The following is a 17,690-nucleotide window of genomic DNA, read 5'->3' as shown; positions in this document are numbered from 1 at the left end:
CAGGCCACACCCCTCACCCTGATAATGTAAACCCCACCCCTGCAATTCCTTTCTAGAAGCACTGAGACTAAAGCAGGAGCCAGATGCTACTTTTCCGTTTCCAGCATCACACGCACCCTGCCTGCAAATCCATAACCATCGTTCCCACCCGTGATACTGATGCGGTTAGAACGTCCCACAAACCTTCCACTTGTCTCCAGCCAGCTCCCCTCCCCCATCACCACCCTTTTAGCTGTTTACTCCCTGACTGCCTCTTCCTCCAGCCAGCCACCCGTCCTCCCAGCTCATTCACCCTCTCCACTGCCATCTATTTCTCCACTTGCCCGCCCAGCCACCTTTCTTGAGCTTTTCACCTCCACCTGCCCATCCGCTCCTCATCTATCCACCGCCCCACCCCTCCGTCCCTTCCTCGTCGGCCTGCCCTCCTCAGGGAGGCCGCTACCTTGTCAGCAAGTTGCACGTGCAGCTGCTCAGCATACTCCTCGCTCTTCTCGGCTCTCTCTTTTTGGGCTCGGATGGCTTTCTTCAAGGACTCTTTGTCTCGTTCTCCCTTCTGCTTCAGTTCCTTCAGCTGCTCCATGATGGCCTCCACTTCCGCCTTGTGCTGGTTCCCGCTGCGCTCCAGGTTCTGGGAGACAGGGACAACGGTGGAGGACAGACAAAGGAGAGAGATGAGAAGTCCGGGGGAGGGTGAGGTGGGGCGGGGGTGCAGCAAAAAGGAGGAATGAGGGAGAGAGAAATCAGGTCAACGGTGTGGGAGGCGATGCAGACCAGAGATGTGAGGGCCCTGCCCAGCTCCCCACAGCACATCTCCCATTACGGAACCCACTGGGTCTTAAGTGTTAAGACAGAGCTCTTCTGGCATCCTTCCTTGAACTCCCAGTACAGTAGTCAGAGATATTCCTCAGTTACTCAGCAGAGGTGTGACCTTAGAGGGTCCCTGGCTCAAAGACGTCAGCCCCCCACCCCCACCCCACCCCATGGGTAGTTAGGAGAACTGGAGGCCTAAGAGATTAAGTGACTGGCTCAGGAGCATGGCACCCAACTGGTCCCTGCTGGGAAAGACACCCAAACCCCTGCTCTTGCCCCTGGCCCAGAGTATCCCTTGCCACTGGCTCAAAGTGCTTTGGCAGCAGTGCCCCCTAAACCTTTGGGAGCAAATCCCGAACGTGAGCGCCTTGGCCAGGCCAAGGCCCCTGGACCGCCAGGCCCCGCCCTCTCCCTTTCCCACTGGTGGGCCAAGCAGGTACCTTGATCTGCATACACAGGCGACTGTTCTCTGCCTCTTTGCACCGAAGCTGTGCTTGCAAATGCCCCCGCATGGTCTCCATGGACTTGGAAAGCTCAGATGCTGTCTTTGCTTGAGCCTTTGGAGAGACGGAGAAAGTGACAGAGCCAGGATTTGAACCCAGCTCTGCGATTCTAGAGCACACTCTACCCACGACCTGGGAGAATGCACTCTCCCGGCCCAAACGGAGGAGCAACCGTCAGGGATGGTACCTTCTCACATTGTATTTCCTGGAGGAGCTCTTCCACCTCCTTGTCTTTGTCTTGCAGCAGTAATAGCAGGCGCTGGGGAGAACAGACTGTCATGAGCTCCCTGGGAAGGGAGAGGAGGCTCGGCCCAGGGAGGACAAAAATCCTGTGTGCCTGGCCACTGGGCTCAAGTCCCAAAGACACTGGCCCATGTCACAGAGATCTGAGCAAGAAGCACCTAACATCTGTATCACAATTTTTTTTATAACAATTTAAAATAATGTTACCTGTGGGAAACACTGACACACACACAAAACACTAAGGAATGCCCACAATCTCCCACCCAGAGATAACCACTGTCAACACAGATTAGAAAGCCAAATACATATTTTGTTGTATAACCATGTTTACCATAGTGTGATTAACCTTAGTATTTCAGTTTACTGATGTATCATAATTTGACAAGGCTCTCGAGCTGGGAATCCATGTTTAGGCATTATCACCATGACCGCTGAATCCTAGTGATGTTCAGCCAGGCACCAAAGCCAAACCTTGGGAATCATGGTCTCTATTTCTTTCTCTCTCTCAGAACCTCACAACAGACATTAATACATCTAATGCTCCAGAAAGTCTTGAAGTTAAACAGCTTGTTGAATGAGCCATTCAGGCTGGTCAGTAGTTTCCCACATTTATTTGGCTATATATCACTACCCCCCTCTTTTGTTTCTTATACCCACTAACACTTGAGGAACTCAAGGTTCCATGGAACAGACTTTGGAACGTGCTGCCTTGGCAGAGATTCCTTGGGAGAACTGGAATTTGGGGGTCAACAAGTCTACACTGTAATACAAATGAGGAAATGCAGAGAACAAACTGATGGCTTACAAATCCATCACCATCATCACCCTCCCTCAGGCTGGTGTCCAACTTGGTGATTCAAGCTCTCAAGTGAGCAGGTAGACAAGCCCGGTGGAGCAGGAGGGATGGGAATATCTGCTTCATATTTTTTACAGATTTGAAACTAAGACCCCCCAAAAAATCAGAGCAAGGCTCCAGCCCTTCTGCAGCCGCTCAGCACCTCTATGCTGCCGCCTATACCCGCTCCGGCAGGTAGGGGGCACTGTGTCTTACCGCTTTCTCAGAGTCCGCCTCCGCCAGCCGTTTCAATAGTGTCCCTTGTTGCTCCATCAGTCTTTCGGAATCCTTTAAGGGAAGGCAGGAAAAGCCAACTCGTTAACCAATAAACTGAGATGTCTACTTCCTCTAGATCATATTCCTTTCCTGAAAATTATATTTCTCATGAGGGAAGTAATGAATTATATACTCATCGTAAAATACTTAATGAACCCCTCACACCCACTTCCAAACCCAGCCCTACAGTGGCGAGTTTGGTGACTGCCCCGCTCATCCTTTCTCTCTGCACTTACACAGAGCTACATTTAGAGAACTATCTTTTGGGAGGTGAGGGGTGGGAAGGGATTAATGTGTAATTTTACCAAAATGATATCTACCATACTGTAATTCTATCTACAACTGGATTTTTAAAACACATCTTTATTGAGATATAAATTCAGATATAAGTCATCCATTTAAAATGTACAATTCAATAGTTTTTGGTATATTTGGTAAAATGTAACAAACTTTGCCACCATTTTTAAGTGTAAAATTCAGTGGAGTATGGTACATTTACAATGCTGTGTAACCATCACTACCATCCGAAAGAGAAAAGGCAAAGTATTAGTCGATCAGTTGTGTCCGACTCTTCGCGACCCTATGGACTGTAGCCTGCCAGGCTTCTCTGTCCATGGAATTCTACAGGCAAGAATACTGGAGTGGGCATGCCCTCCTCCAGGGGATCTTCCCAACCCAGATATCAAAACCAGGTCGCCTACACTGCAGGAGGATTCTTTACTGTCTGAGCCACCAGGGAAGACCCACTACTCTCTGGTTTCAGAATTTTTTCATCATCTAAAAGGAAACCCACACCTGTCAATCAGTCAGTCTCCATTTTCTCTTCCTCCCTGCCCCCAGCAACCCCCAATCTGTCCTTTTTGTGTGTAGGGGTGGGGTGGGGTGGCATGCCACATGACCTGCAGGATCTTAGTTCCCTGACCAGGGACTGAACCCGGACCCCAGCAGTGAAAGTGCCAAGTCCTAACCACTAGACCACCAGGGAATTCCCCAACCCCTAATCTCCTTTCTGTCTCTAAAATGCAGTGGTATTTCTAACCTCTCCCCATAACTTTTGGGCAATAAGGTGGCTCTTGGGTTTTGCAACTATAAATACCAGGTTTTGCAACTGTAAATACTGTAGCAATAAACATGTTGAGCATATACCATGGTGTCTCCTCAGGACTGACACAAAGAATAAGAATGGCTGGGCCAGAAGGTTTGTGATTTGTGACAGCTGAACGCCCTGCAAAATGCCTGCAATGACTCACACGGCTTCAAGCAGGATGTGAGCGCACCGGGCAGTAGCCAGCCTCTATCTCTTGCCAGTCTTGCCAGCATGAACCTGTCTGTTAATTCGCACTTCCCTAACTACTAAATAACTCTCATGCTTATTTAGCCACTTAGGCTTCCCCTTCCCCAGACTGCCTGCTCACACCCTTGCCCACTTTCACACTGAGCTGTGTCTTTGTGAACTGTCTCTATTCTTCCTCCTGGGCACCTGAACAAAGTACCCCTAGCAGAAGGCTCACTCCTCTTTCTGTTTCAGTCCCTCAGTTCACCCTGACAGGCCAAGAGAAAAGGGCTCCCTGGTCCTGAAATGTCCTGGGGACCCAGGAACTGAAAGAAGACAGCACTGTGGTTTCTCCAGCAACAAGAGGCAAAGAACACAGGACAAAAGCCTGGACCGGGAATCCAAAGCCTGCAGCTGATCACTGCAGGATAGCCATGACGCCCTCTGAGCCTCCAGGGGACTCTACACAGACTAAAGCGCAACCACAGCAAATCCCCCATCCTATGGAGCCAGCACTGTCACCACGCCCATTTCACAGACCAAGAGACTGAGGCTGGGAGAAGTGAAGTCAGCTGCCTGAGATCACACAGTAAGAAACGGCAGAGCTGGGCCCAAAGCCAAAGGACTCTAGAGCTGGAACACTGCTCCCACAACTCTGAGCACTCCCCAGGAAGCACTGAGATGGGGGTGCAGTCCCGAGGGCCGCACAGGCAGGAGGAGGTGAGCGCTGAGACAGAACTAGGGACACCCACTATGGTAGAAGTTTAAATTAGCTGACCCTTCAGCTCTAACTGGAGAATCTGGGCTTCCAGGCTGGTATAATAGAAGGTAAGAAGTCAAAAAGGGGAAAAAAACTGGTAGGAAGAGGTTTTCTGAAAGCCCCTCCAGTCCCAGGACAAGCAGTAGCATCATCCACCATTTATCAAGCACCCACTGCATGCCGGTAGTACATACAATCCTCATCCAGGCAACATCTCTAAATCTCTTACCACCCCATGGATGCTATTCCTATTTTATAGGTGGGAAAACTGAGGCCCAGAGAGGTTAAAAATCACCCCCCATGAACACTGAACTAGAAATGAGACAGAAATATTTTAAGAGGATAATTTAGCTGTAACTAGTAAAAGTCATAGAAATATATTCTAGAAACCCTCAAGTTTCTTGACACCAGAATAGACCAGACGAATGTGCAAAACAACACTGCTTGTGAGCGCAAACAACTGAAAATTGTCTCCATCAATGGAAGGGTGAGCAAGTAAGTTGTGGTACTGTCATAAAACGGAATAAAGCAGGGAAAATAAACCTTAGGTTTCAAGGATAAAAATGGATAGATCTCAGAAAAACATTGACTGAAAAAAGCAAACTCAGAAGAATACATATAGAACAATCTCATTTATGTCAAGTTGGAGAACATGCTAAACTATACCATACATTGCTTGAGGATGCATACCCAAGAGAAAAACTATCGGATAAAGCAGATAAAGTTCCCCTCTGATGGGAAGGAGACAAGGTTATTGACAAAGGAGACCAAGAGGGATTCAGCCATGTGGACAAGGTTTTGTTTGGGAAGTTGGATAGCAGGTACACTATCATTTTAAACGTTAATTTTTAAAATAAAAACAAAGGACATTGACACTGCTTCTTAAAAAAAAGATGGTAAAATAAGAAAAATAGGGAATTTCCTGGCAGTCCAGTGGTTAGGACTCTGAGCTTCCACAGCAGGGGGTATGGGTTCGATCCCTGGTCAGGGATCCCACAAACTGCACGAGGCAGCCAAAAAAAAAACAAAACCCTAAACAAGCAAACAAAATCTAAGAAAAATACCATCTCATCAGGACTGGCATTTTGAGATCCAGGTACCCCTTTGGGTTGAACCAAATGGGAAGAGAGAAGTTATACTGTTAAATAACAGAATTTATACTGTTAGTCTTTTCAGAATCATTTGCTAACATAAAATATATTACAGAGACCTTTTTTTTTTTTTTTAAAGAAAACAAAGTGATATTATACAATGTATCTGCCAGCCATTACGCCTTCTACTTTTCTAAAACTCAGGTCTCCTCCACTGCCTGCTTTGCCACACGAACCATGGGATGGACTAAAACCCATCCCTGACTCCCCACTCCCCATTGCCCTTCTGACTTCCAAGGTCCTTCCTGTACTGCCAGGCCCACTTCAAAAAGGAAGCCAGCCTATCTACCAGATGCCCGGCATTTCATGTGACTGATTTCAGCCAATCTTCTTATGACCCCTCAGGTCAGGCATGCACCGAGAATATTTTCTTTTTAAAGACAGGAGCCTGCAGGGCTGGAAGGGCCCAGGTTCTGTATGGGAGCCTGGGTGGGGCAGGGGCCACTGCTCACCTCTTTGCAGTGTTGTTCCCTCAGCAGGTCTCGGAGAGTGCGGTTGGTCTCTTCAAATGTGCTCAGCTTCTGCAGGAGAAGTTCCTTCTGCCTCGTTAGGGTGTTGATGTCCGAGCAGGTCATCTGTTTCTCCTGGAAGACAGGAGACAGTCTTGCCAGGCACAAGGGGAGAATGGAAGAGCTCGCACAGGGAGTTTCCATGGGGAACTTAGGAGTCCCTGGTGCCAGGAAGCCTGGGCAAGAAGAGCTGGGCAAAGACAGCTGCAGGAGGAAGACCAGAAGGGATGGGCTGGAGCTGAGCCTGCCAATGGTGCCAGGTGGAGAAAGGGGCTGGAGAGCTCAGTGTGGGCGAGCGCAGTTAGGGCAGGCTTCCTGGAAGAGGTGCACTTCCTGGACGATACACTTGGTGCCTGATACTTGCAGGAATCAGACAGATGCCTGGATTTACTGTGATCCCAGGAGACCCATGATGACATCTCCTCGGAGGCCCCGGCTACCAAAGGTCATCTTCGAGGGTCAGGCCCCAAAAGTGAGAAGAGGGGAGGGGGTGCTGAGGAGTTAAGAGTGCCCTGCCTGGCCTGAAGATGTCATAAAGTCAGCATGATGACTGTGTAAAGATCCCGCCACAGTCTGCAGGTGGCCCCTCTCTGGGCCCAGCCCTGGGCTGGGCAGCTCTGGTGGCCGCTTACCGATTTCAGTTTCCCGATGGTGTCCTTCAGGGCCATGACTTGTTTGGCAGCAGCAGCCCCGTCCATCTCAGCCTCCACCAGCTTGGACATGAGGCACTCCTTCTCCTGCTGGAGGTGTTTTTTCTGCAGCCTGGGGCCAGAAAGAACAGGACCCTGTGAGCCACCCCCCCAGGGCCCTGCCCACCTGAAGCTCTGAGGCTCGCCTCACAATGCCCTGCGAGCCTCATCTCCTGGTCAGGGCACAGGAGTGGGGGAGGGGGCAGGGATGGCCCTTCAGGCCTGCGTGGCCTTCTGGAAGGAAATGTGGTCACCAGAGCGGGGCCTCCATACCAGGTGACGTGCTGCCACCTGCTTGTCTCTCAGAAACCAGTGTCACCACAGCCCCTGGCTACTGCCGAGGCCACCTAGCCACCATCTTCAGATCCACTTCTGAGCTCTCCCCTCCACTCTCCCTGTGTCTGGTCACACCGCTCCCTTGCTTCCAACACCCTTCAGTGGCTCCCAAGCACCCTCTATGCAAATGCCTCCAAGTGGGCACCGAGAGCCCTTGCCAACCTCTGTGGCACCCCTGCCCTTGGCGCACCCTGTTCCCCTCGCTCTGGCCCGCTTTTTTCACTTCTCAGTCACAGACTCCTCCCACCTTGGGGCCTTCCCGGGACACGACCCTGCGACCGGCCACGTCTTCTGCCCCCGCACCCACCTGCCTGGCCCCTAGCTGTCCTGCGGGACTCCTGTTTTCCTCCAGAAAGGTCTCCCCGATCCCCTCCCCCACTGCACTCTGCGGGGAGTCAGGAGTGCGTCAGCGGCCCTGCGGGCCCTGGGGCCCGGCGTGCGGGCAGGCGCCGGGGCACCGGCTCACATGGTGTAGTCCTTCTCCTCCTTGATGCGCTCGATGTTGTGCCGCAGCACCGTGTTCTCGTGCTCCGTCTCGGCCAGCTCTTGGGCCACCTCCTCCAGCTCCTCCTTCCGCTCCTCCAGGAACCTTTTGGCCATCTGGCGCTCTCCCTTCTGCATCTTGACCTGTGTGGGGGCAGGCAGCCAGGGGCCACTGAGGGGAGGCGGCCCCTCCCCACATCTCGAGGCCTGTCGCTCGGGACCAAGGCAGGGCACCTCGGACTGAGCGCACAAGTGTCATGGCCGGGGGTGGGGGTGGGGGTGGGGGTCCTCCGGGCGCAGCTCAGTCAGGAGTCACAAAGACCCTGGGCGGTCACTGTTCCTCTCATCTCCTCACTGTGGAAATGGAGGGGGCGGCGCCTGGGTGACTTTCTGCTTGGGGAAGGAGCCAGGATGCAAACGGTGGTTCAGCTGGCACACCACCGGAGGAGGTGTCACTAACAGGCCCCCGCCCCGCAGGCGGGGAGGAAGGCAGGCCTGTTGCCAGGCAGCCACCAGCCCCAGGTTCTCTGGGGAGGGCCCGTGGGCCCTGGGCATAGGGGGCGACTAAGGACACGGGCCCCACCAGCAGCCACAGCCTGGAGTCCACTGCCACGTCCCCGCCAAAGACACAGCCCAGCAACTGAGGACAAACTTCCTTTGCCTCTCGATGGAGAGGAATCCCAGGTTGCCCTGACTACCTCCACAGGGGCCTCTGAAACCCTGGGAGGCCTGCAGAGGCAGCTGGAAGGGGTGTCCACCAGGACCCCACCTGACAGTCTCCCACGGCCTCGGGACACTAGGCAGTCCAGACCCCTACCTCCCTCACCTCAGACTTGAGACAACCAACCGCGTTCATTAAACTGTCAATCTTCTTATCATAACGGTTCATTTTACAGTGGCCGGAGTCGTCATCTTCTGTAGAGAGGTCACTTAACCGCATCACGGAAACCAGCTTTTCTGAAGATGGTGGCGTGATCTCCAGGCAGTGAGGTGGATTCTGATGTAGAGGAGGGAGAAATACACGCGCTCACAAGGCAGAACTGCAGCCACTGGTCCCACCAGCCCGACTGCCCGCTGGGCAGGAAGAGCTGAAACCGCTACAGGGCAACCACAGGGACCCCGGAGGAAAGGACACACCAACCTTCTTGGTGGAACGTTATCTCATTACCTACCCTCGCTTAAATGATGTTTCTGAAGCTCTTCTAATATAGAAATAAAAAGCCTGCGTTACAGTGTCAAGTTTAAAATGAAGGACATAACAAATCGGCAAAAACGGTGATTCCCAAAGATGGCAAGAGTTTGGGGCAGGAGATACTTTCAAACACCTTGGGTAGACATGAAATACGGCAAGTTTTTTAAAATGAATATGAATACATGATAGTGGATAATTGCAAAGGCACACAAAGCTTCTCTAACAGGTATTTTAAGGACAAGTGGAGATCTGAATTTAGACCCAACACTATATGATTAATAAATGAAGTTGGGAAAAAAAATAGAAATGAACTTTTTAGGATTAATCATTGCTATTTTGGCATGGAGAAAATGGTTTTAGAAAAGCATACAGACTAATTTAGGGTTAGTGTGTCTGGAAAATATTTACTTTAATATATCAACAGAAAAAAATATTTTTAAAAAATGCATGTGCCCCTTGGAGAAGTTTATGTAAAGCTGAGTAGTAAGACCTTTGAGACTTCAAAAAGAAATTCTAATCTAGGGGCCAGCATTTCCATGGGGTTTTGATACATTGAACTTTTTGACTCTCTCATTCTATACATTTATTCCAGTGCATTAAGTAATTGTTATTTCTCATTATTTGCAGTTTTTTGCTTCTCTTAAGCTAAGGTGGTTAAACTTCTGTGCCAATTTCTAGGGCAAGACGATGGCTATCAGGAATAAAAGGATGTGTTTTACAAGCGTGTAGCTGGTATGTCAAACAAGTAAAACACATAGGGTGCAATTTTAAAATGTATGTGCTCTTTATCCCAATATACTGTATTTTGAGGGATTTATCAAGAATAACTAAGAATGTGAATCAATATTTAAACTCAAGGATATAGATATTTAAATTAGGATATAGATAAATGTACAAGAAGATAGTACAAGTTAAAAACTTAACAGTACACAAATGTACACACAATGGAATAAGGCCTTAAAAAATAATGTACAATGTAAATATAGTCAAAATATGAGGGAAAAAAGGTTGTTCAATAAAACATAATCCCACTGCTACAAAAATCAGAAGAATGAGTATATTCACAAGAAAAGATCCGGAAAGCTGGCACCTAAAGTTACAGGGGTCTTCTCGGGGTGGTGGAATTACAGGTCTTTTTTACTTTCTTCCCTGGGCTGATTTTGATTTTCTGATTTTTCAACAATGACTGTGCATTGCTTTTATAAGAAAAAAGTTATTCTTAATCTATAAAAGGAGAACAATAGGAAAAATATATAGATGGTACGATTATAATTTAAAAAAAGAAAAAACTCCGCAGCAGAAAAAGTGATGATAAATGCACGAAAATAGTAACAGTTTCACTAGTTTCGTTCAGGGGTGGGAGCGAGAACAGGACCAGAGAGGACCTTCTGAGGAAGCCGGTGATGCTGTTTCTGGAGGCGACAGTTACACAGTTTGTGAAAAGTCATCAAGCAGCACGCTTCTGATGTGTGCGCTCAATTACAAGTGACTGTCTCTTTTATGATATTTTCAATTTTCCATCATAAAAACAGATGACTTGCTTAATAATAGAGGGGGAAAAAAACTCAGACGTGCTTTCTCCCAAAGATATCTTAGCTACCAGAAGAGGTTTTAAAAATCAAACAACAACAACAAAAAATCAAACAAGAATCCCCACATCACACAGCAGCTACTGGAGTCCATGGCCAGCTCCACCACAAACGTTCTCCTCCTAAGGTCTTTTCTCTCTTGTCGATAATGGAAAGGGGGGGCTGAGGCCTGCTGGGAACATAGAAGGCCACTGAAAAGCCGAGAGGAGCTAGTCCGAGAGGACGGCATGAGAGACAGCTACTGCTCAAGGGACAGTCAGGCATGTCTCTGGGCCCCTCCATTTCCAGGAATCTGTGGCCCCAGGCCTGGAAGGGGCACTGAGCTTTCCAGAGGGGACCACAGCTCCTAGTAACCCATGTCAATAGGAAGTCCATTTCCACAGTGGCATGACTTTTGATGTTTATATTTCAAAAAACTACCTAAGTCTCTTCACTAAAAATTTAAAAAGTGTTTTAAACTATAAAATACATTATGTGATAAAGACATTTAGGCAGCCACAAAAAGATAAAGCAGTAAAGCCTCCCACACCCAGAGGTAATCACTGCTTACTACTTCTAGTACTGCCTCCCAGAAAATGTTTGTACATACAAACATATTCATTCATACACACGTGGACACACAGATGTCCTTTTCTGCACAAACAGGGCCACACCCTCCATGCTGTGCCACCTGGTGCTTGGAGAGACATCCTCCTTGATCCAGCAGCAGTTGTGTGGCATCCCATCGCATGGATGCACCTTGATTTTAACCAATACCCTCCTAACAGTTAGATGGCGTCTAATTTTTCCCTAATACAAATGACGCTTCAGCAAACATCCTGTTACACACAGATTCCTGTGCTCTTCTGTGACTTTCTGAGCGTTAATTCCCAAGTGCAGAACTAAAGAACCCGTGTTTAGATAAATGCTGCCAAACCATCCACTCAAAAACTAAAAAGATTTGGTGATACCCCCATATGCTTGTCAACAGAAGATATTCTGAATCTTTTCAACTTCCTTCCACTCAACAAAAATGACAGCTTGCTATTTTTTCGAAAACGTAGTTGGCTCTAATTTACATTTCACTGATTGCTAGTGAGGTACACATGGTAGAAAATCTTAGAAATCATTTTAATTCCAATCTTCCTTGGAGAGAGATGTCAGAACACTTTTCACGTACTCCCAAGAACACCAAACTCCCTTTGTCTCTTAGGGATTAAATGAGTCAGGGAGTCAAGAGCATGAAGTATGAAGTAAACGTCAAAGTAATTATGATTATTTCTAATTTTAAAAGTAATAAGCTCTCAGAAAAAGAATAAATCTTTCAAAATAGAGCAGGCATCATCCTCTTAAGATATAGTCATCCCTCGGTATCCACAGGGATTGGTTCCAAGACCATCATGGATACCGAAATCTGAGGGTGCTCAAGTCCCTTATGTAAAATGGTGTAGTATTTGCATGTAACCTAGGCGCATCCTCCTGTACACTTTAAATTCTCTCTAGATTATTTATAATACTTGACACAATGGAAATGCTATGTAAATAGTTGCTGGCACACAGTAAATTCAAGTTTTGCTTTTTGGAACTTTCTGGATTTTTTTAATCTCTGGAAGGTTGAATCCACAAACGCAGAACTGGCAGATATGGTTGGCCGACTGTAGTCTCAAGGGCTTTACTTGTCTCAATCATGAGATTTCAGTCTAAAACACAGCCACAGGCCTTGTCTTATGGTTGGGTTTCTTCAGTGCAATTGACCAGAATCTAAGCGTAGAGGGCAGAGCTGCCAGTTTGCAGCTGAAACCCCAGAGCACAGCAGTGTCTCAAGAAATGCATGAATTACTGCACAGAAGGATGGACGGACAAGCAAAATGTGTTGAGGCATGGCCAAAAAGAGACAACAATTCTCCTGGTACCTTTGCAACTAATACTGAAGGCACTTATTCCTCAGGAGACTGTTCCAATGTATGTTTTTTTTAAGTTTCTGGCCACTCCACGCGGCATGTGGGATCTTAGTTCCCTGACCAGGGATAGAACCTGTGCCCTGTGCATTGGGAGGGCTGAGTCTTAACCGCTGCACCACCAGGCAAGTCCCTATTCCAATGGTTTTGATACTATCTACAGAGCTAAGTGCATGGTCTCTTATGCGGGCGACCACAAAAGAGAAGATGCCTTCCTCGATGTGTACATTCTGGTATACATTTGTCAAGTCCGCTTCAGACACTAGCACAGTATCAGCTCCTCACACACAAATCAGAGAGGCTCCGGGTGCCACCTCTAGAATGAGACATGCTGAGCCCCACCTCCAGCTCTGCCACTCCGTGACACTTCACCTCTCTGAGCCTTGGGTTCTCATCTGCACCTTGGGAGAGTGGATACAGCTACCCCATTACGGTGTTGGAAGGACTCGAGAAGATTCTCGTACTTTCAGGATTTAGCAAGGCACTCAGTAAGCGGGACCCACTGGGACGTCTCTGAGAGCTACAGCCAACCCTGAACCATACCAAGCATGAGGCCTGCTAGAACCTGACCAGTCCGAGAAGAAAACCCTGAACAAGAATGAGCCTACCTCCCAATTGCATCCCACATGCCGGGCGGATGATTTTCCAGGGGGCATCCAAGGTACCTTGGTTTTCACCCGGACACTCCGCCGCACATTCACGGTGTCCCCTTTCATTCCGCGCTTATGAGATTTCTGTGGAAAGGGACAAACCCAGGGTCACTTCCCTACACAGCTGGCTGTGGCGTCACTCTGCAAGTGGCGTCCGCTTCCAACTCTGCAGGGGAGCCTCTTCTGACCAAGGCTACTGCTGCCTTTTCTGGGTGACTGTCCTGCCTACCTTCCAACCAGGCGACTGACCTCTGAAAGTGAGCGCGTTGGCCTCACCCCCCTGGCATGCTCCTACCTGGCTGTTGGTCGCTGACGTTTTGGAGAGTTTTTTTATGTGGACGTGGACAGGGGTGTTCTCATCCACGTGAACATGTAAGGGGGGAGTTGAAGAGCGGTCCTTCATGGTTCGCTTCTGGCAGGCGGGGGAGGACAACACAAAAAAGGTTGATCTGCGGATGAGTAAACTGGGCATAAAAACCGAGCTCACAGCCTCTGGGGGCCACTGAAAGCCTAGCCACCAAGCGAGCAGGACAGCGACCAGCACTACTGGCATGCGGGTGGGAAGCGAGGCAGGTGTGCCGTTCAGCAGGCTCATGCAAATGCCAACTGAAGAGCACTGGGGAGACCCAAGGCCGCCCAAGAACAGGGGCTGAGCAACCCGCGAGTTCTACACAAGAGCCCCAAACCCAAGGCCCCGGGGTCCTCAGAGCTCTATCTCTTTGCAAGCCTGCTGGAATGCACGGCTCCTCCTGAGATGCAGCCCAGCACAGCTGGAAAGCGGGTGAGGCCGCCACACTGGATTCTGAACGGGGCATGCGGATTAGCACAGGAAATACACAGAAGGGTTAGGGTGCAAGGCACAACAGGCAGCAGGCAGGTAAAAGACGATCAAGACAGAAAGCTGGAAGAAATGCCGAGATGAGAAGGTTGTACAGATTCTAAAGACAACATAAACAGGGCCAAACACAGACCCCCTCGCCCACCAGCAGCTCCTATCAGTCCCCGTTTTTTTTAATTTTTTTCCTTCTTTCTTTTTGGAAAATTTGTTTTATGATTTTTGAAATTTGTCCGGAAAGATTGGGTTAAGACAACCTCCTCACACCCGGCAGCCTTACCACAGGCAAAACCAAATCCATCCATGAGCAGTCTATGTATGAAGGCACTTAACAGAGCGCCTGGCCAACGGGGTGGCAGCAGAAGCGTGCGTTTTTCTCTGGCAGGGCCGCAGGTGGAGGGGCTGCTCCGAGCGCAGGTCACCTACCGTCACGGTAACACTGGGCGCGCCACAAGGTGTCCTCAAGACCTTCTTCTGCGTGAGACTCGTGACTCCGTTCTTCCCACACGATGGAAACCTGTACCCAGGCACAAGAACCAGATTATAAGCAGAAAACTAGGGCTCTTTTATTTCTTAGCTCTCCCGAAGTTATATACTACATATGGTGGCTAACGAGCTCACGGCTAGGAGAGCCAGTCTGGAATTACTTGGCTCCCTTGACACGAACACCAAACATTCATGGTGTGCCCGGCAGGAGGATGGAGACATGGGGCAGTGAGCATTCGCAGCGCTGGCTTTTTAGCCTGCCATTGCGTCACATGTATTGTGACCTTTTACTGAAAGGCCCAGCTGTCATCCTTTCAGGAGACAAAAAGCAGACAGCATGTGGCTAACAGTCAACATAGTAGCCTGGATGAGGGTGAGAGTGCCCAGAATACTGCCTGGAACAGTGCTCAGTGAACGACTGACCTGAAACAACAGAGCCATAGGCTCCGGAATAGTCTCTGTGACTCAGTCTCATAAAATTAACCATCAGATATTCAACTAAGAGGATGGAAAATGATTATTACCTAAAATGTTTCACTTGCTACCCTTTAAGCACCTAAGAGGTAGGGTTGTTATTATTTTACAAAATTTTTGTAATACCACATCTTACTTATACATAAATGGCCCCCTCACCAAATATGCAAATAAAGCCAATATTTAATCTCCAAATTTTGGCAGCAGTACATCCAAGAATTCCAAGACAGGAAGGGACTTGCGATCCAACCCACTGCCTAAAAGACAGACCCCTTGTCCTCATCCTCCATTATTTTGGCGAAAAAAACATACAACATAAAAATGCAATGAAAAATTCTCAAGCACTTTAGCACACACTTTGTTGTATGTATGTCACACCTTGGTAAAAAGGAAACAGGGTCCTACTAATCATCTAGCAAAGGAATTACCAAACCTGGGTAGACAGGTGTTTCTCCTCCTCAGATCATTTGTGAACACTTAAAAGTCAATAGATGTGGGAAAGCTCTCTTTCTCAGTAGGCTTTCCATCAGGGTACCTGGATTCCATCAACATATGGCTAACTGCAGCATCCACTTCTTACATGGTTATTTACTCACACCTAGCCTCCTTTCAAAAAAGATCTGAGCCTAGTATTCCAGTGACAACAATGGTGATCCTATTTGCTACCAGGAACTGGGGCACCTGAGGAAAGAGGGCCAGAGGGAGGCAGAGAGGGTATCATGAGAGTGCATTTTCCCCCTTCCTCCTAAAAATTAGTTTTAAATTTTTGGCCCAGGCCTTCAGTACCCAGAAACAGGGAAGCTGAGAAAAGAATCCTTCAGCCAGCCCGGCCTGGGAGCCCCTGCCCACGTTTCCCCTGCCCTGTTGGCAGAGGTGCCCCCCACAACAGCAGTACCTGGGGGAGCCGCCTGAGGATGAGGCAGACATGGTTAGGCATCAAAGCCGCAAAGGTGGGCAAATAGGTCAGCAGGCTCTGGCTCAGGGGGACCCAGAGGGGCTTGTCAATGAGAATCTCAGGGGCCCGGCATCAAACGTCCTCTCAGGGGAGGAGGGTGGAAGCTTTAGGGGTGGCTGTTGGATGAAAACTTGGGAGACGCTCCTCTACTGTCCAAGTCGCACAGCAACTGTCCTGCCAAAGTTGGGGGTGGGGTGGGGTCGGGGGTGGGGAGGAAGATAGGAGAGAGGCTGAGCGACCCGGTGGGCAAGGGCGGTGAGAGGTCTGCTCCCCAGGGAGGGACAATAAGGGGCGGAACTTCGAGGGAAAAGGACCACCACACCCGGGACCCCCAGCGAGAGGAAAGGTGGGCTGGTGGTCACCAGCGGCGGGGGTGGTGGAAACCTGAAATGCTGGCTAGCGTTGCGAGGAAGTTGGGAGAAAACCGCTAGGCCCCAAGTGGGCCCCAGAGGGCCGGAACCGGCGCTGGGAGCTGGAGGGACTTTAGGGGCGGGGCCAGGGCAACAGTCTCCTAGGAGAAGGGGCGTTCCCGGCAGAATAGACACCCGAGGAAGCCAATAGCACTTGGAGGAGGGAGGAGCGGAGGCGCCGGGGCGGGGCAAAGTGGGCAGCGAGCGGGCAACTCCCCGACGGCGGAGGGAAAAAATGCTCCAGGGGCGCAGCAGCGGGGGCCGCTGGGATTTTAGTATCTGAGTTAAGAGCGGGTTCGACGCCGCGTTGTGGCAGGGAGCCGGGGGCAGGATTCCCCAGGAGGGAGGCCCGCTGAACCAGGGAGGCCCTTCCAAGCCAGGGAGGCAAGCCTCGGGAGGCGGTCCCCGAGGACAGCGCTTGCCTACGAGGAGCCCGGCCCAAATAACCGCCGGGCCGAGGCGCTCCAGGGAGGGCGAGGCGGACGGGGGTGGGGGTGGGGGGCCACCGGCCGGGGCAAAAGAGGGTGAGGGCCCAGTCTCCGTCGAGGGAGAGATGAAGGACGACCACCCACCAGCGGGCTAGAGGGACCCCGTTTCTGCCCATAGAGAGGAGGGCGAAGCCCTGCCGGAGGGCAGCAGAGGAGGAGGTGGCAGAGCGCCCTGCCGGTGTGGCCAGGTGAGGAGAGGCCCGCCCGTTAGCGGGAGAAGGCCCGCGCCGGTGGGCGGGGCGGGGGGGGTTGGCTCGTCCAGATTCTGACCGGAGCGGGACAAGCGTGCAGGCGGGGGGCGGCCTGGGTGGGTGGGTCGGGTGGTCTGGGCAGCAGGACCCAGCGATCCCGACGGAGGGCGCCCCTCCCCAACCCGGACCGGCCTGGGTCCCGCCTCCCGGCGGCCTCTCACCAGGAGCGACACGGCTGCGCCCAGAAACGCCGCCTTATGAAGTCGTTGAAGTCGGAGGCCAGGGCTGTGCCATGGAGACGCCGCGGCGGATGCAGTCCGGCCCCGGCGGCGACTCCTCCCCGCTTCCGCCTCCTTTTCCGACACCCGGTCGGCAGCTCGCCCATTGGCCAGTTCAAACCCCCCCGGGAGCCTCTCGGGTTTAGCCATTTAGGCCCAGCCCCTGGCGTCACAGAGATGCCTCTCCAGCAGCAGCCGCAGCAGAAGCCCCGCCCTCTTCCGGGCGCCGCGCTGCGTCGCCATGGAGACGCGCGACGCCACCGACGGGCCCAGCCCAGGCTAGTCTAGCGGTTCAAGGCCGAGCTTAACCCCCACCCAACCCCCGCCTCCGCCATTT

The 17,690-nt window shown here is 50.6% G+C and overlaps 1 protein-coding gene across 6 annotated transcripts in view; it reads right to left on the bottom strand.

Annotated features, from left to right (window-relative positions):
• The window catches only part of ODF2 (outer dense fiber of sperm tails 2), a 29,464-nt gene extending 11,984 nt beyond the window's left edge, over positions 1-17,480 (bottom strand). The window contains exons 1-13 of one of the 6 annotated variants that reach the window (XM_040225290.1): positions 17,297-17,383; positions 15,927-16,160; positions 14,498-14,588; positions 13,532-13,648; positions 13,195-13,320; positions 8,695-8,865; positions 7,852-8,012; positions 6,993-7,122; positions 6,304-6,435; positions 2,608-2,679; positions 1,501-1,572; positions 1,251-1,367; positions 443-628 (exon numbers count right to left, since the gene is read on the bottom strand). In XM_040225290.1, the coding sequence (XP_040081224.1) occupies positions 443-628; positions 1,251-1,367; positions 1,501-1,572; positions 2,608-2,679; positions 6,304-6,435; positions 6,993-7,122; positions 7,852-8,012; positions 8,695-8,865; positions 13,195-13,320; positions 13,532-13,648; positions 14,498-14,588; positions 15,927-15,958 (1,407 nt within the window). In that variant the 5' untranslated portion in view covers positions 15,959-16,160; positions 17,297-17,383. Of the gene's footprint in view, positions 1-442; positions 629-1,250; positions 1,368-1,500; positions 1,573-2,607; positions 2,680-6,303; positions 6,436-6,992; positions 7,123-7,851; positions 8,013-8,694; positions 8,866-13,194; positions 13,321-13,531; positions 13,686-14,497; positions 14,589-15,926; positions 16,161-17,296 lie in introns of all 6 variants that reach the window. The other 5 variants (XM_040225293.1, XM_040225288.1, XM_040225289.1 and 2 more) reach the window with 5 other exon arrangements.
• Positions 17,481-17,690: the final 210 nt, after the last annotated feature.

The sequence above is a fragment of the Oryx dammah genome, unplaced genomic scaffold, assembly GCF_014754425.2.
Source record: "Oryx dammah isolate SB20612 unplaced genomic scaffold, SCBI_Odam_1.1 HiC_scaffold_25, whole genome shotgun sequence".
Taxonomy (NCBI): Eukaryota; Metazoa; Chordata; class Mammalia; order Artiodactyla; family Bovidae; genus Oryx; species Oryx dammah.
Note: the sequence above shows the minus strand (reverse complement) of the source record. Positions and strands in the feature narration are given on the sequence as shown.